Genomic DNA, 23,256 nt, shown 5'->3' with positions numbered 1-23,256 from the left:
TGGAAGGTTTGTATTTTCGAAGGTCATATCAACATTAACAAGATCATTTGAACAAACGGCTGAACGTAAAACATGCAATTTGATCGCAATTATAGGTTACAATAATGATAATGACATATGTTCTTCAAACACATTGAGAAAAACATTTGAATATTTCCTACATCATATATAAAAAAAAACATTTATTGTATAATAGTGTGTGATTGACCCATTTACATTATCGCCTTTATTTTGCATATAACTGTTTTTATCAAACTAAATAAAAAATTGCTCATGATAAAATATGTTGTAAGAGTATATGAGAGTGCTTCCTTTTCTGTAGTAGCTCCATGCTTTTATCAATGGAATATTTCAATTTTACACTAACTATACAGACAGCCCTCTTCTTCTACAAAAATTTATGCCCGAATAAAATTTAATTTATTATGTTTATGAGATTTGCTGGTCGTGGGCAGTGGTATAAAGTTGATGTTTTTCGTAAACTTCAGGACAGCTATAGTGATTTACGTATATCAAAATCATATCTAATGACTATTTTCCCATATAGGTTCCACGCGCTCATCTACAAAACTGAACTTATATTATTGTTTCGGTGTGACGGATCCAGGGTTTCTGCTCTCAAGGGGAGGGGGAGCACGTTCCGGATGTGCACCCCTCCCCCACTGGATCCGCCACCGGCCGATACGGAGTTTTCTGGGCCTTCCTAATCTCTAAACTGCCACTGTTAAGAACAAATTACGCCCTTTTCTGCCCCCTAATTTTTGTACCTCACTGCACCGTTGGTAAGAACTATTGCAAGGTAATTTTACAACTTATACAAATTGTATGATTTGTTCGTTTCCTGTAATCATCTCAGTAGACGTCATCTACCCATAATAATTTGACGGAAATAGGTGACGGTATGTCCAACTGTCTACTAGACATGAAGGATTAATGGGCATGTCAATGTGTAATCAATTAACAGGGTTAATTGCGACATGGATACCTTACCCTCGCCTCGTCCTCATTTATGTTAATTCAAATTTACGATCTGTTTTTTATCTTTCCGCTGGTATATCCTCTGTTTTTATGTCATCGGGGATTCGAGCCTGGCCAGTTTACATAAGAACAGACTGCGCGGCCGTAAGAGTGCCATATTTTCGCAAGATTTAGATTTTTTTCAAACAAGAGTGGAAACGCCGGCAACACGAATTGCGAATGCCTCCTCTAAAAAATAAATTTGCATGCCACAGCGAATTCAACTCGAGTGATTCAGTCAGTCGGCAGGCCATACAAAACACGCCTATATAGTTTATTCTGGAGCACAGCACTGTGACTTTGGAATAACCTCTTCAACCGTGCGCGAGGATTGTTTGAAGAAGAAAACGACAAAACTCTATTTCGACGCCACTCAAACTTTTCCGGGAATGGTAGGAGAAGTTACAAGCAGGGGTGTGCCCTCGGTGACACTTTCGGGGTTGATTATTTCGTTAAATAATATTCAGTTATGGGATTAAACATCTCGGCTGGGCGGACATTGCAAGAGGAAGGATCAATGGATGCCAGAAATGATGATAAGATTGTTAAATACATGAAGGATGTGATAAATGGGGACAATGTTCATGTATCCAGAGAGGTAAGCCCATTTTTTTATGTGCGTGTTTTTTTTTGGTAATTATTTTACAATAATAAATAGGCTTTCTTTAATATACCACTGATGCCATTTTCGACACCAATCAAGCCTCTCATAATGATTGTTCTTGTTCCCTTCGTTCGGATAGTGCATTGTTTAAAGGACAAGTCCATATCCCAATAAAAAAAATTGATTTGAATAAAAAAAAGAAAAATCCAACAAGCATAACACTAACAACTTCATCAAAATCGGATGTAAAATAAGAAAGACATTTTAAAATTTTGCTTAATTTCACAAAACAGTTTATGCACATCCTGATCGGTATGCAAATGAGGAGACTGATGACCACTGACAATTCTGTGCACACACAGTAACAACATACTGATCCTCCATGGCCCCTTGACAAAAGTGATTTGAACCCGATCCGGGATCCCAGGCAGTATATTCGGACTTTTTAATATAGATGTATCAGAATAATTATGTTGAAGTTGAAGGTTATATAGCATTAAGCTGACTTAACAAGTGGAATGCCTCTGGCCGTCTCACCTGCATCACGCGATTCAATATAGCAGCAGTGCTGATTTTGAAAACTACTATAACTCGCACAAGATGTTCAGTGATACTTGGTTACTCTTATTTCCACGTTTTATGAACTAGACCAATACACTTATAGAGATATGATGGCAATTCAACAAATACCCCCAACGTGGCCAAAGTTCTTTGACCTTACATGACCTTTGACCTTGATCATGTGACCTGAAACTCGCACAGGATGTTCAGTGATACTTGATTACTATTATGTCCGATTTTATGAACTAGACCAACACACTTTCAAATTTATGGCTGTAATTCAACAAATACCCCAATTTGGCCAAAGTTCATTGACCCTAAATGACCTTTGACCTTGATCATGTGACCTGAAACTTGCACAGGATGTTAAATAATACTTGATTACTATTATGTCCAAGTTTCATGAATCAGATCCATAAACTTTCAAAGTTATGATGGTAATTCAACAGATACCCCCAATTCGGCCAAATTTCATTGACCCTAAATGACCTTTGACCTTGGTCATGTGATGTGAAACTCATGCAGGATGTTCAGTGATACTTGATTAACCTTATGTATAAGTTTCATGAACTAGGTCCATATATTTTCTAAGTTATGATGACATTTCAAAAACTTAACCTTAGGTTAAGATTTTGATGTTGATTCCCCCAACATGGTCTAAGTTCATTGACCCTAAATGACCTTTGACCTTGGTCATGTGACATGAAACTCAGGCAGGATGTTCAGTAATACTTGATTAACCTTATGGCCAAGTTTCATGAACTAGGTCCATATACTTTCTAAGTTATGCTGTCATTTCAAAAACTTAACCTCAGGTTAAGATTTGGTGTTGACGCCGCCGCCGCCGTCGCCGCCGCCGTCGCCGTCGCCGTCGGAAAAGCGGCGCCTATAGTCTCACTCTGCTATGCAGGTGAGACAAAAACGATTGATCGTGGTTATTCATTGCATGCTCTCTCATTTCAGGTTCTTCAATTGCTCATGAAGAACCTCCAACCAATGTTCAATTTAATGCTATTTTGGATGTCGAACCTTAGCTGAGCATCTGTCTCATCAATTCGATTTTATTATCGTTTAGCACTAGACTATTTTCATCTGCGTTGCCATGCGAACATTTCACTTCCCCCAAATAAAAGAACAAACATGAGGAAAAGCGATTGGAAAAGAAAATCAGTGTGGAAAAGGGAAGGCATTTTCTCCATCTTCTCTATAATAAAGGAATAAAGACCAAAGCGGGGCGCCTTTTCTTTTTCTTGCGCTTCACGCAGAAAATAATGATAATAATGATAATAGTAATGTCTTTCCTATTGGCCCAGCGTCCTTTCCCTGCCCCGCTTCTCCTTCCTTCTAAAATAATAATAGTCTTCTTAATACCCCTTTTCCACTAGGGCCAGGACAGCGTCAGGACAAGGCGCGGAATGTAATAATTGCAATCCGCGAACCTTCCGCAACCTGTCCGGACATTCCTGGGAGTGTCCGCACGCTGTCCTAAACCCTTCCTGGTGTTCGGGAAATCAAAATTTGTCCGCATCTAAATTTTGGTCTCGACCAAAATTTCGACGCGGATATTGAATTCCTGACACCTTCGGGACCTTGTCCTAACGATGTCCTGATGATGTCCCGCCCTTCCTAAACCCTTCCGCGTCTTCCGGAAACCATCCGCGATCAGGTCAGCTTCAGGTAGCAAAGAAGAAGCCATGCGGAATGTTTCAGGAACTTGCGGATTGGAATAAGAAGGCAAGCGGACAGTTTCCGGAACGTGCGGACAGGAATAAGAAGGCAAGCGGACTGTTTCAGGAACGTTCGGATTGGAATAGGAAGGCAAGAGGAGTGATTCAGGAATGTGTGCATCCAATGTAATATTTATGGAACGAGTACACAAGTAGCAAAAGCCATTTGTGGTCGAAAAAAAGGGACAGTATAGGCAGCGCTTGACTTTACGAATAGGACAAATATCATAACAAAATTAATAATACAGGTAAAGATTTCAAATTGAAATTCAAGTTTATATTCCTAATGCATTTTAAGCACTTTGTTTGATCGTGAATGAGATTTTATTGATAAGAAATAATAATAAATGATAGCAAGTTTATAAATATCGCTTTTCTCAGAACGGCTCAAAACGATTTACAGCATATTATTACCCCATGATTCATTTCAATCCCGCATAAAAAGTGCACAACTTCCACACCCTGGGAAGCATTCCTTGCATTCATCGCAGCCTCGAAGTGGCACTTGCAAATTCAAGCATACAATAACTTTCGCATCCAACCGGGTACCCATTTAGCACCTGGGTCGAGAGTGGCAAGGTGTGCAAAATACGTCTTGCCAAAGGACGGTATATAGACCGCGGTGGGAATCGAACATACGACTCTCCGTTTACAAGGCGGGAGTCAGAACCACTACACCACGACTCTTAAAAAAAGACCTTCCTGAAAAAAGTCGTGCACAGAACATGTTTCTCATAAACATAAAATATGAGCGCGAAGCGCGAACTTCTTTCAAACATCAAGGACGAAAAAGAAAAGACGAAAAGACCTAGGTATTTTTCGTAAAAATGAATAGCGTGCACAATCTTCTTAATTAAACTATTAAAAGCATCAAGCGAAATGAACCATTAATTTTTTACAAAATTGACCTAGCTGAAACACTGATATTCTCCCCGTCTGTCAATTTCTTCACTCTTCTTCCTCTTTTCCACTCTTCTTTGCATTTATTCAATTTTTCCTTTTTACGCAGCCAATAGGGCGTAGCGATCGCATTCGGTCTCCTGGAATTGCCCATTTACATTTTCTTTTTTAGTTTATATTTTAATTGGTACAAGAGGAGGCAAAGGCGATTAGACACTGGATTCACAATTTCGTCCAAAAATTAAAACTGATATTTCTAATCTTACACATTCACAATCTTGGCCAATTATTTTCTGTTCATTATCGCGATTTTTTTTCCTACTTGATTCTATTTCACCTCATTTCATTCATCTCCTTTGTTTATTCCTATTTCTTTTGTGCTGTTTGTATATCTCTTTAATACTGGGAGGGGTAAGCCAGCAGCAGGGAGAGGAGGGCCGTATTAGCACGGCATCCCCCCTTGTTTTTCTTTTCCACCATATTATTTTTTAAGTTTCCCTTTCCATTTCACTTATATTTCTTCTGTTTGTACTTTTTTAAAGGGGGAAGCAAGACCACCTCGCCCCTTGGTCTGCATGTGCCTGTCTCACTTCCCGTTTTCTTCCTCTTTTGTAAGATATGTATTAATTTGTGGAAAAACTATTAGAAAGTAATGTTATAAAGGGAGCCTCGACTTTGCTATTAACATATGCAGTCTTTTTAAAGTTATCTTAGATCCGAGACAATTTATTGTCATGTATAAAAATGCACAAAATCTGCTTTCAAAAAGTGAATACTATTACACCGACAAACACAATTGTTTTTAGCCTACATATTTCAACAATCAAAAAATGTGAGCGCGAAGCGCGAGCTGAATATTTTTTACATTCCCAGCTAAATACAGGGCATTCTAAGCACCTTTTAAAATCACGAACAGGATAGGGGTATGACTATTCACTTGATGTGAGCGCGAAGCGCGAGCCGAAACGAAACGAAATTCGACATCTCACGTTTTGTAAATCAGGAAAAGGATGGATAAGTGGATAACATTCCTACATTAATAATTTGATAATCTGATCTGAAACTGGAACAAGATTCGTATCAAAATAAACATGCGTGCGTGTGTTTAGATTCAAACCTAGAATCAGGACATTCTAATTACATTCTTTATCATAATATCAACAATAAGAGCGCGATGCGCGAGCTAAAGATATTTGATTTTCCGATCTAAAAAAAAGTTTAATTTAAGCGCAATTACGAATTGGATATGGGTCGCACTTAATAAATGATGCGAGTGCGACGCGCAAGTTGATATTTTTATCAATACATATATTTCCAGTTGCGACCGGGACATTTTAAGAACATTTTTGTTTTTGTCGAGAGATGAAACTTGTCGATATTCCGTTCTGAAAAAAAAACGGACAATGATTATTAGGAAATAATGAAAATATTATTATCTCACTTATTAATCTAATAAGCCCAATGAGGTCGCGAAATTGATATCAGGGTCAGAAAACTGGACATTTTGTAATCATGAATAGGATGGGTTAATATACTTTAAAAAATACTTTAAAAATAATGCGAGCGCAAATTGCGAGCCGAAAATATTGATAAACTGTCATGAAAGAGGAATTAAAAATAATTTGTTACAATTGATATTGGTATACATAACTCCCCAATCAAAATGCAAGTGCGCAGCTTTAGCTAATACTATTCAGAATCAGACCAGCCTAAAAAGGGATATTTTTCAAAAAATTATGGAATACACGAAGAGAATAGTTACTAGACGAATCAAATAATGCTAGTGCGCAGTGCGAGCGGAAAATGTTGATATTTAGACCATAAAATATAGTCATTTACAGAAAACTATAAAATATATTTGTAAATCAAACATTTTAAGCTCAATATAAGCCTATATTGAGCAAGTTATGTATCTCATAGATTAGGCAATGCGAGCACAAAGCGAGCAAAAATTTAAAATAGTGACATGAAATCCCCCCCCCCCCTCATCTTATTTTATTCACTCGTCTTACTCCTCTTATTTTCCCTTTTCATTTTCTATTCTCTTTTCTCTTCCTTTTCCTCTCTTTCCATTTTTTCTTGTTTGTTCGTTCCAAAAAGTGGGGGGGGGGGGCGGGCATTTGATATCAAATGCCCCCCCCCCCCCCTTTCCAAAAGTGAGGGGAAGCATTTGCCTGTCCCCCTGGGATTTCCATCAATGTATGCAATCTGATTTGAAATAAAAGAAAATCCTATGTAGTCTTTGTAGTCGAATTTTTTTTTTAGATAGCGTACTTTCATGACGAATTACTTCATTCTCGCCTGCTCCTAAATCGGATTTAATAACAAAATTAATATTTCTTAAAAAAAAAAAACGCACCCCAAACCCCAAATAACACCCCTAAATTAAAAAAAAAAAGAACACGATACTTTTCTTGGAGTATTCGCAATTTGTCCGAAAATTATTATTATTGTCCTCGTCCTTGAATTTACCACTCGTGACGTTGTCCTAAATGTCTCCGGTTCTGTCCTAATACGATCTGCATGCTGTCCGCGCCGAACGGCGGTAAATTTATTTAGATAATCTTGTCCCAGGACAGTCCTAGGACCGTCCTACGACAATACGCAGACAGTCCTGGTCGTGTCCTAGGACAAGATCATTTGCATAATCTTTTACGGAATTTGGTTGCGGACAGCATGCCGAAATGACAGTTTTCCACTAGGGCGCGGACAAGACCAGGAAGGGTTGCGGAAGCAACTTTTGTCATTTCGGCATGCTGTCCGCAACCAAATTCCGTAAAAGATTATGAAAATGATCTTGTCCTAGGACACGACCAGGGCTGTCCGCGTTTTGTCCTACGACATTCATGGGACTGTCCTGGGACAAGATTATCTAAATAAATTTGTCGGCGTTCGGCGCGGACAGCATGCAGATCGTATTAGGACAGAACCGGAGACATTTAGGACAACGTCAGGAGTGGTAAATTCAAGAACTAGGGCAATCAGGATAATTTTCGGACAACTTGCGAATACTCCAAGAAAATTATCGTTCATATATGTTTTTGTGAATTTAGGGGTGTTATTTGGGGTTTGGGGTGCGGTTTTTTCAAGAAACCTTGATTTGGTTATTAAATCCGATATGGGAGCAGGCGAGAATAAAATAATTTGTCATGAAAGTACGCTATTTTTAACCATTTTTCGACTACAAAGACTATATAGGATTTTCTTTTGATATCAAATGCCCCCCCCCCCCCACTTTTTGGAACGAGCAAAAAGAAAAAAATGAAAAGAGAGGAAAAAGAAAAAGAAGGGAAAAGAGAAGAGAAGAGAAAATGGAGAGGAAAAATAAGAGGAAAAAGACGAGTGAATAAAATAATATGGGGTGGGGGGAATTTCATGTCACTATGTTAAATTTTCGCTCACGCTTTTTGCTCGCATTGCCTAATCTATGAGATACATAACTTGCTCAATAGACTTATATTGAACTTAAAATCTCAAGTTTTGAAGTTAATAAACAAAACATTTCTCGGACATTGAGTTTTCAATTTGTTTGATTTACAAATAGATTTTATAGTTTTCTGTAAAATGACTATATTTTATGGTCTAAATATCAAAATTTTTCGCTCGCGCTGCGCACTAGCATTATTTGATTTGTCAAGTAAATATTCTCCTTGTGTATTCCATATTTTTTTTTAAATATCCCTTATTCGGCTGGTCTGATTGTGAATAGTATCAGCTAAAGCTGCGCGCTTGCATTTTGATTGGGGAGTTATGTATACCTATATCAATTGTAACGAATTATTTTAAATTCCTCTTTCATGACAGTTTATCAGAATTTTCTGCTCGCAATTTGCGCTCGCATTATTTTTGTTAAAAATATATTAACCCATGCATCCTATTCATGATTACAAAATGTCCAGTTTTTTCTGACCTTAATATCAATCTCGCTCCCTCATTTGGGCTTCTTAGTATATAAGTAAGATAGTAATATTTTCATGATTTCCTAATAATCATTGTCCGTTTTTTCAGAATGGAATATCGACAAGTTTCATCTCTCGGTTAGTAAGATCATAGTCATATGAAGACAAAAATGTCCTTTAAATGTCCCGGTCGCAACTCATATGTAATGATAAAAATATCAACTTGCACTTCGCACTCGCATCATTTATTAAGCGTGATCCATATCCAATTCGTAATTGCGCTTAAATTAATTTTTTTTAGATCTGAAAATCAAACATTTTTAGCTCGCGCTTCGCGCTCTTATTATTGATATTATAATTAAGAATGTAATTAGAATGTCCAGATTCTAGGTCTGAATCTAAACACACGCACGCATGTTTATCTAGATACGAATCTTGTTCTAGTTTCAGATCAGATTATCAAATCATTAATGTAGGAATATTATCCATTTATCCAATTATCCTTCCTTTTCCTGATTTACAAAACATGAGATGTCGAATTTCGTTTCGGCTCGCGCTTACATCATGTGTATAGTCATACCCCTATGCTGTTCATGATTTTAAAAGGTGCTTAGAATGCTCAGTATTTAGGTCGGAATGTAAAAAAATGTTCAGCTTGCGCTTCGCGCTCGCATTATTTGATCGTTGAAATATGTAGGCTAAAGGAAAGTGTGTTTGTCGGTGTAATATAGTATTCACTTTTTGAAAGCAGATTTTGTGCATATTTTAAGCCCTGAATGATGTGAACAAAGACCACGCATTCATTGACACCCCCCTCAAATCTCTAAAATTTTAGCTTCCCCCACTCCCCCCCCCCTCTACCCCTCTCTCTCTCTCTCTCTCTCACTCTCTCTCTCAATTCCTCTTACTAGACATCTGCAATGTTCCATAAATGATCTTTCTGTTTGATCTCAGGATGACGAAGACCCTTTCTTTGTCTTAGATCTGAAGGATGTGGAGAAGAAGCACCACCTATGGAAGCAGGAGTTTCCAAATGTGCAACCATTCTATGGTAAGTCTGAGCCACACCGACGAAAATTACTGCCTCCAGTCCGACCAAAGTTATTACGTTAATATTATTATGTTTTTGATAACATATTTCGAAAGATCTTGATGAAATACCTCTACAAGTAAAATTTTGTTAGAATCGGTCCCTGAGACCCCAAGATATGATATCATAAATACATAATCAGCCCAATAAAAGTCAATGTACATGTATTATTGGCCTGTTTCCTTACAAATGTTAAAACCAGGCCAATGATACATTGATTTCAATGGGGCTAATTATGTATTCATGAGGTCATGGTTTTTTTTAGACTTTCGCAAGGCCTTCGATTCCGTAGACCATGAACTTCTGATGCACAAATTATCTAAATACGGAATACGAGGCACTGAGCTTACCTGGTTTACTAACTACCTAGCCAATCGCAAACAGAGAACAATTGTAAGGGATGCCGAGTCCACATGGGGTACTAAAGTAACTGGGGTACCGCAGGGATCAATACTCGGACCCCTCCTATTCTCGATTATGGTGAACGACCTTCCTAAAGTTACCTCAAAAAGTATTGTGATGATGTACGCTGACGATACTATTATCTTTTACAGTGCAAAGAAAATTGAAGATCTCGAAACTGTACTTAATGAAGATTTGAAACACATCAGTAACTGGGTTAATAATAATGGACTAAGGTTAAACCCCACTAAGACACAATTCATGATTTTTGGAACACCCCAGAAATTAGCAAGTACGAACAGAACCCTTTCATTACATTTGGACAATCATGTAGTACTGCAAGTAGACAGCTACAAATACTTAGGTGTAATCTTAGATCCTGCCCTAAATTGGAAGGATCACTTACAACATGTTAGTAAAAAAAATTGGACCTAGATTAGCTCTATTTAGAAGATTGAAACAATTTTTACCACTAGATAGTATCAAGATGCTAGCAAATGCTCTTGTATTGCCATTGTTCGACTACTCCAGCACTGCTTGGTCAAATTGTGCAATTGCGACCAAAGAGTCGCTTGTGAAACAACATAAAAGAATGCCACGAATTGTCCTTGGAGTTGGTACACGTACTTCCCCGGGGGGGGGGGCACTCGACCAAAAAAGTGGTAGGGGTGTGCCGCGGGCGAGGCAAAAAACGGGGGCCTTGGAGCGGGCTTATTGTAAAAAGGAGGGTCCTCGGAACGGGCTTCGGAACTACAAATGTTTGTGAAAACGTGGGTCCTCGGAACGGATCTCCGTATCTCTGTGAGTGCGTATGCATCCCTATGGAACGGGCAATCGTGCATGACGCAGCTAGCGCGGCCTCCGCCGGGTGCGCTCTCGCTTAGGCGATGGTTGAAAAGCGCTCTACGGCCGCTTTTCACCAAATTGCAGCTCCTTGTAGCAAATCAATGCGACCGGAACGGCGTAACGAAAAATATGCAAAGCTTTGGAACGGATTTCTTTCTTCTTTTTTCTCGATAAGAAGGAAATGCTATGCCTTGGAGCGGCTTTCTTTGTTCTTTTTCTCAAAAAGACAAAAATGCTATGCCTTGGAACGGAAATTTGAGTGTAAAAATGGGGGTCCCCTCCGCGGCACATACCCACTATGCATTATATACTGAGTGCCCCCCCCCCCCCCCGGGCGTACTTCCACAGATTATGTTTTGAGTCAGTTGAACTGGACATCAATTGAAAATCGGTGGAAAATGCAAAGATGTAAGCTGGTATACAACGCTATAAATGGACAGGCACCAAAACACCTGACCAATTTATTTGACAAAGCGAATTCTATTCATGGTTACAGAACCAGAGCTGCAATAACTGATGGACTTTTGATACCAAAAGCAAGGAAAAATTCTGGCAAACAAGCTTTTTCCCATGTTGGTGCAGTGGAGTGGAATCGTTTACCGCATGATGTAAGGCAGGCACCCTCTAAACACACATTTACTGAAAGATTCTGGAAAGTGACCCAAAACTAGGTAACGCCCCTCATGAAATTCCTTTAGTAAATGACTAACTCACCTGATACAGTAAAATATATCTTACATATCTATATTTCAAACCAATTTTAGTATACCAATAAACAATTTCACGTGCCTGACACCATGTGGTTGCTGATTCCACTCCACTGAACTAAATGTAGATGACAATAGGTTTTATGTGCATGTTCTGTAATTGTTTTCTAATGTATTTTTTGTTATTGTATCCCAGGGCCTCTAAGTATAACAGTGTTTGAACCACTGACAGAGTCACCCTGGTAAAATAAGACGTAATAAATAAAATAAATAAATATCTAAGGCTCCCATGGACCGATTCCCAACAAATTTGATTTGTGGAGGTATTTCATCATGATCTTTCGAAATATGTTATAAAAAATGCTCAAATGCAAAAAAAAAAAACATTGTGATGTCATCACTTCTATACTCTATAACTTATTGTGTACGTTAAAACGTTTCTTTCAGCTGTTAAATGCAACTCCAACAGAAGAGTACTAGAAATGTTAGCTATACTTGGAGCTGGTTTTGATTGTGCGAGCAAGGTAGGCATGAACGGTAATAAATATGTGTGTTCATTCTTTATTCATTTGGGATTGTTGTGTTGCTACGAGAAAACACTGGGATGTGTTGGTATTCCATTTCTTCATCACATCTTTCAATTTCAGGGATCGAAGCCCCTGCCCAGCCAACATTATATATATATATGTAAAGCAGGCATCTGGCTTGAATGGGACTACCCTGCTTTTATAAAAAAAACATGAATAAATAAATAAATATATGTGTGCGTGTGTTTGTGTGTGCTATCATCGTGAATATTTCAGCTACAGTGTACATGTATATAACATTCGGTGGGTCATTCACTTTTAATACTTAATCTTCTGAAGCAGTTGTCAAATAGCTCGAATATTCATAATCTTGGTATATATTTCATTTCTCTTCTTATGATCTGTGCATCCTTGTCATGCTAATATTTCATTTCATGGAAATGTTTCAACATTTGAAATTGACGTATTCTTCGTTTAATTTTCCTTTCTATTTCTTTTTTTTAATATGTTAATATAATTCTTTCCTCTATGACAACTGATGTTTGCTATGATAAAAGACAATTACTAAAAAATAATTATTTACTTGTAAGCGGGAAATAATGTCACTAATACCACGATTAAACAATCAAAGCGTTAACCGATACTTACCCCGATCTAAGACGAACACTTGGCCTCATTACGATTTATGATTTTCGCAATAAACCTGAAAATATGCGTCACCCCACGCCCATAAATCTGGATGATAACTGGTTGATCATTGGTTGTCTCCGGTCTCAGCAATATAAGAAAACTTGTAATTTTGTTGCCACTGCTCTGTTAATTAACCAAACACGATCTATTGAATATTATTGATTTTAACCTTCTATTTACACAGTAAAATACTGTATGAAATTTCATACAACGCTATTTACCATGTTTACTATATGAATCTTACAAATCCCATGGAACGACTATTATTTCTTTTCATTTCATTTTATTTATGTTTATGTTTCTCGTTTGACATTTTGTTTCACGTTAAAAGAAAGCAACAACGATAATACAAAATATAAAATTATAGACAATTGGAAAATATATAAGCAACATGATTAATCAGTTATTGATTTACGTGTAAGTCAAAGAAATATGATGGGACCTACATAAAAGCAAGCTTCTATAACTGAGGGTCCGATGAATAATTTGTATGTAATACAGACAGACATATAAAATCTAATGACATTAAAACCAGGGCCGTAGCCAGAAGCATTTTGTTGGGGGGGTGTACCAGCTAAATTTGCCAACTAAATTTGGCATGACGGCGCCAACGTGAGCACAGGGGGGGGGGGGGGGTCTGATGGGGGCATTTGGTGAATACTTTAAGGTAAATTATACAAAGATATACAAAGGTATTTGCACTTTAAAATAAACATTTTGGATCAAAATAGAAAGGCTAGTGTGCCGTAGTTGCTAACTTGCAGTATAATAATATACCCTACAGTGCCGGCCGCAGGAAACGTCACGCCCGAGCACGCAAACACCCTAGGGGGCTTTTGCGTCTAACCGAGGGTATTCAAGGGGAGCAGACGAGGGCGTTTTCCCGGGCCCGCAGTTTCCTGCGTGCTATATAATATTGGCCGTGCCCGCACTTATCCTCGGGTGCCCTAGGGTACGTACATTGCATTATGTTTACATGTGCATGTACTTTGATTATCTTGTGATAGACCATTATGTTTTTACACTAGCGTGATCGGAATCTATTGTAGATTATTATTTTTTTTGTAGATGTTATTTTTTTCCTTTTTTTTTTAATTCTGTTTTCCCTTATTCCCTCTTTCCCTTTCTTCCTTCATGTTTTATTCTGTCTTTGTTTCTTTCAAATAATGAAGGAATTCTTTTTATTTCTTTCTCTTTTCCTCCATTTTTCTTACTTTTCTCTTTTCTCTCCTTATGTTTTTTCTTTCACACATTTATTCATCTTCCCTTCCTTTATTTTAATTCTTTCTTTCTTTATTCATTACAAGTAATGACGGAAACCGTTCTCTCTTTTATTCAAACTTTTTTCCTTTTAATTTTTCCTTATTCTTTTCTTTCGTCTCAATTCATTTCTTGTTTCCTCATTATTTTCTCTTTTCTTTCTTCCGCTCACCCTCCCTTCCCCTTTCTTAATATATTGTGTTAACAAGTCTAACATTGTGTAGCCTTTTTGTTTATTTTTTGGCCTGGCTCGGTCGATCCGATGGTACATAGTGCTTTGTCGATTGTCCCGTATTTAATATTGTGAAATCTGGTCACCCTGGCTGGAACATCGAATTTATTGTATTTCATTTACCGCAATGAATCTAATCAATTAATCTAATTTGATGCATTAGGTAAACTTTTTTTCCTTACGCCTTACGTGGGAGGCATACATGTATCATATAAACTTGTTTTTAAAAAATAGGACACAATTGTGATTTAATGTCATGGAGATCAATTCTCTATCTTTTGGATATTTTTTTCCATACGCACCCATTCCTCTCCCTTCAGCGTAAACAATACACCTAATCCCATCTCCTTATTGTGAACAGTGTAAGAACTAGAAAACATTTGAAACATTCTTCCCTGAGTTTAACGGGGTACACAGGGTGGAATCCGGAAAGAAGAAAGAAAGGGATATCAACAAAAAAATAATTAAAATAGATAAAATGCATTAATAAGCAGACTTGATTTTTTTTTGTAAATCAAAATTGACAAGTTATTAACAGAGTGAATGTTAACAAACATTAATGACAAACTTAAAATAAAACAGAATTATGAATATCAAGGGCATTTGCGAATTCTCATTATGTTAAAACAAACGTGCGGTCAATATTGGGATCGTCAATTCGTTGACATGGTTGATACAACCCTAATAAAGGGAATGAAAGGTGAAAACGAATACTAGTATGACCAAGATCATACAAAGTAGACGTGCAAAAAGCAAACACCAGCAAAACTGGTTGTGCTCATCGATTTTTTATTTGGTTCTTTTGTTATTGTCAACAGTCTGGTAGAGTCTTGCTCCCCGCCCACACATTTGATCTCCTTTGATCACATCCGCTTCCCAATTTATGACAGGATGTTTATAGAAATGAGGAGGGGGGATTAATTTGTTGATACGCTAACAACAATAAATGAGGATGTTCTTTTCATTTCGGTTCAAATCGGGTCTCTAAAACCCTCACCCTATAAAAAATACAAATTTACCTAAATGCAGTAGATGTAACAGATTTATCTTTTTGCTAAAACATCTGATTACATTACCTGCTCTCTATTGCGGTTTTTAAGTTACATTGGTCGATATTCGAATTGGGAAGAGATGAAAGTGGTGGAAATAATAAAGGAGAAGAAGGAAGAGGAGGATGAGAAAAATGAAGAGGGGTTGCAGCTTCATAGTGAGAACAACCACATATATTTCGCGCAATTTTATATAAAATTATAGATGGGATTAAAACGAATATTAATATCCCTGATACACCTACATGATGATAATAACACGAATAATTGACGTCGAAGTAAAGATTAAACTATCATATTTACGAACTGCGGTTTTATATTGTTAGATTTGTCGGACATCAATTAAAGTTATAAACATTGTTTATTTATTAATTTTATTTCAGTAAAGCAAGATTTTCCTTCGAAATATATTTTGTTATATGAATTGGAAATGATAAAACCAAGTCACAACTTGGTATAATACAGAATTCAGTGTTATATGGCAGCTAAAAATAATAATACATGACATTTGTAAAGCGCACTTTCCATCTTGATTGGATGCTCAATGCGCTCCAGAGCAAAGCAGCAAAAGCTATTTACATAATGTAACTATTAAAAAAAATTCTAGCACATTTAGCTTCAATGTTTAAACACATACCCAAGTAAAAGTATGTTTTCGAAAACTACTATGACGTAGTGTGTGGAATGGGTACTTAACGAGTTAATTATCACTTGCCGACAAAGCAAGAATGGAGCTATACAAACCATTCTTTTGTTAAGAGTTTTGGTGGGTGCTCACGCAAACGCTTACTATCAAATCTAACAATTCTTTTCGAGGAACAACGGAATTAGTCAAGCCAAGTTAAAGAATGAAAGCCCCGTCCCGGTTCACCTCTATATAGTCGAAAATCCCTTTAATCATCACGTGTGAGCATTACTGAGTAAAACAAGTTTCATAACTAAGTACCGCAGAACTATATGGTATCCATATTACCATGAAACAATAAGCCCCCTCTATTTTCTCTTTCTCCCCTTTCCCCTTCTTTTCTTCGCTCCCTTCTGCTTCTCTGACTTTTTCTATTTTCCTTCTCATTTTTCCTCCATCCCTTCCTATTTGCCTTTTTCTTTAATTTTTCTTTCTTGAATGAGCGGATGTTAATTCGGGACAAGTTTTTAATTGATGCAACGAGAGCAGGAAATTGTGAGGAAGGTGAGAGAAAATAATTACAAGATTGAGCGCAAGAATGTTCAATACTTGTCATCAGCGTAAAAATGGGCAGATGCGAGTTATTACTAACGTATTTTCTGATATGAAAAACTGGACAATTTTATTATGTCTCCCTTCTTCATTTCATTTAATATCCCCCTCTTTATCATTCTCTCTTTCTCATTCTGTCCTTCCTTTTCTTCCTTTGACTCTTCTCCCCTTCGATTTTCAATCTATTTTCCTTTTCCCTATTTTCTTTCTGTCTCACCTTCCCTTTTTTAATCCCCTCTGTTTTCTTCTCGATTTTCACCTTTTCCTTATTTCTTTTCTTTACCCCCTCTCCCTCTTTTTCCTCTTCGCCCCCCCCCCCTATTTTCTCTTTCTCCCCTTTCCCCTTCTCTCACTTTTTTCTATTTCTCTTATCTTTTTCCTTCTCGTCTTCAATCCATCCCTTCATATTCGCCTTTTCTTTCATTTTTGGTTTCTTCTTCTCCCTTTTATCTGCATCTCGTAGATCCGCGCCTGAAAGGCATGTCAGGGTATATAAAAAGGATGACCATGCAGGGAAACAATAGAGTAAATAGTTATAGGACGACCTCCGGAATGTAGGGTCAACATCGACAAATACCTGCTCCTTTGTCAGAAACTCATTTACAATCACGACTAACCATGTGAGTGAATGAAATAACGGACACCACGGAAAGAATATTAATATATAGGAAAGGATCCTTTATGCTGGTCCCAGTGTGTAATCGAACACAATAAGTAATTCGGTGAAAAAGCCTAAAATCCTAGTTATCAACCCAAAACTTTGTAATTTTCATAACAGATTTTATCCACGATAAATATTCGAAAACTTATGCTTGATATGAGATAAAAATCACATGCAGTCTTGAATGTGTCAAATCAGCCCTCTTCTTTCGACCAAAAATGCACGGCCGAACATCCTACAGAAACACCCTAGGATAGACGCGGGACTACCCTCGGGCACTCCCCTAGGGCACTCATGTCCTAGAGGAGCGGACGCGGGCGTCTTCCCTCGTCCGCTCCCCTCAAATGTCCGCTACGGGCTACCGCGTTCGCCCTAGGGGGCACTGTGACGTTTCCCGCGGCCGGCACTGTATGTATTAATAATATCAAAATCAAAGATTTGTTGATCTTTAATTGACCTTCTGTGCAAGATGTCTCAACTAAAATTTCAAGATTGCTACTGCTAACAGTGGCGTACCGTGGGTCACGGCATGGGGGGGGGCACCAGCAAAAATTTAGAGTCATTAAGTGGGTGCGCGAAGCGCGCTCAATTGCCAGGTATACTGACCTGAGAGAGACATTTTAAGGACTGTGCCATTAAACGGATATGCATCTTAGTGATCAAATAATGCGAGCGCGAAGCGTGAGCTGAAAATGTTTGATATTTAGTCCTAAAAAGGGACATTATAAGCAAAGTTTTGTAATCATGATACGTACCTGTCTTACAAAATAAACAATGCGAGCGCGAAGCGTGAGCTGAAATTTTTTGTATAACTTAACCCTAAAAAGGGACATTTTCAGGACTATCTTTTGGAATTTATGAAGGGCGTACGTATCTCATCATAGTCATCTAATGCGAGCGCCAAGCGCTTGCTGATTTTGTTAGAATTACACTGGCACATGAAGCACTTTTTGTGGTCATTGTAATCATGAACATGATACGTATTTCACTAATGAAATATTTCGGGCGAGAAGCGCGAGCTGACAATTTTTGAAATTCAGACCTGAAGAGGGACATTCTATGGCTTGTTTGTAGGAATTTACTATTTCACTAATTAAGTGATGCGAGCGCGAAGCGCGAGCTGAAAATTTGTTATAATTAGATCAGAAAAAGGGACATTTTAAGGACTGTCTTTAGGAATTCGTGCACTGCAAAAACCGGTATCTATATATCGGTCCACACCAATGCGAACGTAAGCACAGACTGGAAATGTTTTATTAAGGCCTTAAAAGGGGGCAATCACTTTAAGTATATAGTCATGAAAAAAGCATATGTCACTACATAAAACAATGATAACTTGAAGTGCGAGGAGATAGTTTGGGGCATAATCTTTATGAACTTAAAATACAACAGGACTATATATCTCATTAGTCAGACAATGCGAGCACCAGGAATGATGCAACCCCAACCTGCCCCCATCCCCACCCTAAGCACCTTCTGACACCATAAATTAAAAAAAGTTTAGTAAAAATAACTTAGAACATTTTTTGTTTTTTGCCAACTGCAAACTTGTAGACAAGTCTACAAGTTGTAGACTTGTCTTCATGAATTTGCCAACTGCAGAGTTACCAGTTTTTTAAGTCTTGTGTTCTGTTCTTTTTAGATCTGAAACGGGGCAGTACTTGTACATCACTTTGCTGACTGGTAGAGCGTATAGTGTTCTGCCACTTTAATAGGCCCACTTTATAATTTGCCAACTATACTTTCGCTTTGATTATTAAACTTAAACCTTGGAAATTCATCCCACCCAATATTTATGTACCTAGTCTTGCCTATAATTTTACAAAACTAATGTGTTTGTTAAATCATTTGTGATAGGTCCATGGTTAAATCATCAATAATTGTGGTATAATTTGCAAACTCACAAGCTTGTTTATATTGGGTGAGGACCGGGGGCTTACTTTGTGCGTTATTATAGCTTCATCTGTTTTGTACTTAGTATTTTGCTGACTAGTAGGGCTCTAAGCCTGGCTACATGGACTTGGATTTGCCAATTTGTTGTCTTTACTCTAAAAGTCGTAACCTTCTTCGAAGTTAGTACCCCTATTTTTTTTCCTTTTCTTTCTTTCTTTCTTTCTTTCTTTCTTTCTTTCTTTCTTTCTTTCTTTCTTTCTTTCTTTCTTTCTTTCTTTCTTTCTTTCTTTCTTTCTTTCTTTCTTTCTTTCTCTCTCTCTCTCTCTCTCTCCCCCTCTCTCTTTCTTTCTTTCTTTCTTTTTCTCCCCTATCCATTTTGCCAACTGGTACATGATTTTGCCGACTGCCACGAATGTTGGGGGGGTGTCACACCCCCCCATACCCCCCCCCTCTAGCTACGGCCCTGATTAAAACGGATAGAAATTAATGTAATGACATTAAAGTGTAAATGCACCCTGACAAACAAAGAGATTATTGTAAAAATAGCAGAAAAAATAACAAAAAATACTGGTAAAGGTTTGAGGAAATTATATCAAAGATTTTTTTTTTAAGTTATTCAATTTATATTTTTTATTTGTGACGTCATATGCGAGCAACCTCCCATGTATCGTAAATTAAATGGGTTTTATTGTATCTTTAGTATACCAACAGACAAATTCATTCAAATCCGCTCCTGAAAAAAAGTCATCACGAGCCATTTATAAAAATAATTTATTCATTTTATGTTACACTACAAAATAGGGCAGCTGCTCGTATATGACGTCACAAATCAAATCTTAAAAATCAAGTAGCTTTCTCAATCTTCAATGGATTTTTCCTCAAACGTTCACCAATGTTGTTCATTATATTTTCTGCTATTTTTTAATAAACTTTTCGTCAGACTGTCTTTCCCTTTATACCAGTTTGATGTTCGTTTAAATACAGAATTTGAAAACAGGAGGAGGCTCAACATGCATGAAATCACATTTTGATGGCAATTTTTACGTTTTTGGACACCATTGCCATGTGAAAGGAGGGATAATTAGGGATAAAGCACTTTCAACCAGGTTCCACGGCCCCTGTGGAACAGGAACATTACTATACATGCATATTGTTGAAAATGATCTCTATAATCGTAGGGGCTGTGTTTTACTGTTTATCACCATGCGGGTACTTATAATTTTTCATGAAGATCATACATCTATTTGCTTGTCTGTCTTTACTCTTTTTATGTTTTTATTATTTTACCGCATCATCATTTTTGATGACATCGCGAGGAAGGCCTACATATTCACCAGTACATGCATGACATGTGGAATGAATGAAATAAAAAAGAATTAAGATACCATCCCTTTAGGGTAAAATGTTTACCACCACGAGGGTAAATATGTGTCCAATCAATTTTGGGCTGTATTTTACCCAAATGTGGGAAGCATATTGCCCAGTAAGGTAAAAAAAAAAAAAGAAGCAGAAATTACTTTAGAATGGGCAAAATTTTCATCACACTGGAAAAATAAAAATGCCTAAAAGAAATGCCCAATGTTGCTTGGACACATAGTTACCCTCATAGAGCACTTTTACCCAATATTTTTAGAGAGCACTTCTATTATCAATATAACTAATATAATATATATCATCATTTTTTTATTATCGATATTATCTCTACTGTTATTGTCATGTTTGTTAAAATAATCTTCATCTTGATCATCATTATCATTTATTATCCATATTATCACAATTGTTATTATTATTACACTCTTAAAATAGTTGGGCAAAAGAATGCCCAACTTTTAACCAACCCTGGACAACATACTGTCCACACAACTATTAGTTAAAATCTGCCCAAATTTGGTGATAAAAACTGATAATTGGGTAACAGATTTGCTCAATTGGATAATAATTGCTCAGAATATATAAATTTTTTGCCAACATACATAACGCAATACAGTGGACAGTATGTTGCCCAACATTTTAAGTGTGTACCATTATTATTGTTATTATTATCATTATTATTTAAATTATTGTTCTTATCATTAAGTATTCTTATAATAACTATTATTATTACTATTTTTATTATGTATTTTGTTATTGTTGTAATCATTGCTTCCATTATCATTATCATTAAGATAGAAGTAATAGAAGTAGTAGAAGTAGTAGTAGTAGTAGTAGTAGTAGTAGTAGTAGTAGTAGTAGTAGTAGTAGTATAGGTATTATTATTAAGTATTATTGTAATTAGTATTGTTATGATCATTATTATGATTATCAAATAATTGATTTTGAGGCTTCTTAGAGTGTCAGTGAGAAACAATTCAAGTCCTACAATCACTGACTTTTCACTCTTTCTACTTCTCCCCCCCCCCTTCTTCTTCTTCTCTCTCTCTCCCTCTCTCTCTTTCTTTCCAAAATGTTACCTTCATTTTTTACCCCCCCCCCCTTCCAGGCGGAGTTACAGCAGGTGCTTGATCTAGGCGTTCAGCCTAATAGGATCATATATGCACACCCATGCAAAGCCAAATCACACCTCATGTTCGCCAAGGAGAACGATGTCCGACTCATGACGTTCGACAACGAGGACGAGCTCGTCAAAATAAAAGAAGTCTTTCCAAAAGCGAGGTTAGATCGACAAAAGATGTTATGTTATCACATTTAGGTGCACTTCTTTCAGGGTTTTTTTTTCAAACTTGCTTCTTAGTTTTCATTTTGAAAAGGAAATTTTTTTTTTTTTTTCGAATTACCACCATTTAATATACCTGTCATATGCTGTTACACTAACTATCACTATGATTGCGGCCATGACAAGGCAGATTTGTAAAATAAGGAGGACAATAAACTGATAAACATTTATTGACAGATCTTCTCTTGGTCTTACTGGTGGTTTCAGAAATCTGCTGGCAAGATGACATCATTTTAATCTGTTAAAAGAAATGCCTTACATCTAAGTATTATTTGCACTTGTTAATTGACAAGAGTTCAAATCAATCAAGAAAGTTCATGTAAATTTCAACAAAACTGGATGAATATTGACGAGGAATGGTGGTAATGGAATAATTATAGTAATTATTTTCAGGGACTCATGGGAAATGACGTCATCCGTTTTCTCATTGCTAATCCATGATGGGGTATTACATCGAGGGTCCCCGATCCCGATTTTTTTCTTTAAAAAATGTATTTTCTTTTATCTGACTGTATACCTACGTCAAAGGAGGACTTTCCAATTAGCCTACAATGTACGCTAATTCTTCGGAATATTTTTTAACGGTTTTTTTGTGTGAGATTTTTTTAAGGGTTTATCAAGTGTACTACACAAGTTGATTTAGTACCGTACAGATGCTGATTATAAATAATGGTGATAAATGTGTTCGGATGTTTATAAAGCAATCTATAGCAATTCATTCATAATTAGTGTTCGTATTCATACTCAAGTTTACTTTTTAAATTTACAAGCAGGCCTATCCCACTCACATGACCTGTATATAGATTAGCTGTTTGAATTACAATGCCGGGATCATATGTCAATGAAATTCAGTATATATTATATATGTATATATATATATATTGTGAAAGAAATGGATGAAGAGAAAAATGGTAGGCGTAGCTTAAATCAAAGATCCCCAGAGCTATCTGCCCTTTGGAAAAATTGGTAATGCCGAAAAAATGTCTCTGCCGGGAATCGAACCCGGGCCCCCAGCTTTGAACGCCGGTGCCTTAACCACTAGACCACAGAGACGGGTTAGTGGCTAGGCCGACCCCGATCCGATTGACCGTCAGATAGACAATTTTCGACACTATACCAATTATAATTTTCTTTGTCGGGAGTAGGTGGGTTTTGAACAATGACAAGCCGCCATGCCTCAGCTGGATCAAAGCTATTGCTTTGATACAGTACACGTATGGGAGAAAGTATACAAATGTGTG

The 23,256-nt window shown here is 37.1% G+C and overlaps 1 protein-coding gene across 2 annotated transcripts; it reads left to right on the top strand.

Moving 5' to 3' along the window:
- Positions 1–1,094: 1,094 nt before the first annotated feature.
- LOC135157192 (ornithine decarboxylase-like) lies at positions 1,095–22,855 on the top strand. 2 transcript variants are annotated; one of them, XM_064112069.1, is made up of 4 exons: positions 1,095–1,615; positions 9,663–9,759; positions 12,201–12,277; positions 21,782–22,855. In XM_064112069.1, the coding sequence occupies exons 1-4, from the start codon at positions 1,487–1,489 to the stop codon at positions 21,989–21,991; spliced, it is 513 nt and encodes a 170-aa protein (XP_063968139.1). In that variant the 5' UTR covers positions 1,095–1,486; the 3' UTR covers positions 21,992–22,855. The 2 variants fall into 2 exon arrangements, with proteins under 2 accessions (XP_063968139.1, XP_063968140.1); XM_064112070.1 differs by having other exon boundaries at positions 12,201–12,290; positions 21,782–22,717.
- The last annotated feature ends 401 nt before the right edge of the window (positions 22,856–23,256 follow it).

Source organism: Lytechinus pictus, chromosome 17 (genome assembly GCF_037042905.1).
Source record: "Lytechinus pictus isolate F3 Inbred chromosome 17, Lp3.0, whole genome shotgun sequence".
Taxonomy (NCBI): Eukaryota; Metazoa; Echinodermata; class Echinoidea; order Temnopleuroida; family Toxopneustidae; genus Lytechinus; species Lytechinus pictus.
The sequence above is the reverse complement of the archived record's forward strand: the minus strand, read 5'-3'. Positions and strand labels throughout refer to the sequence as shown.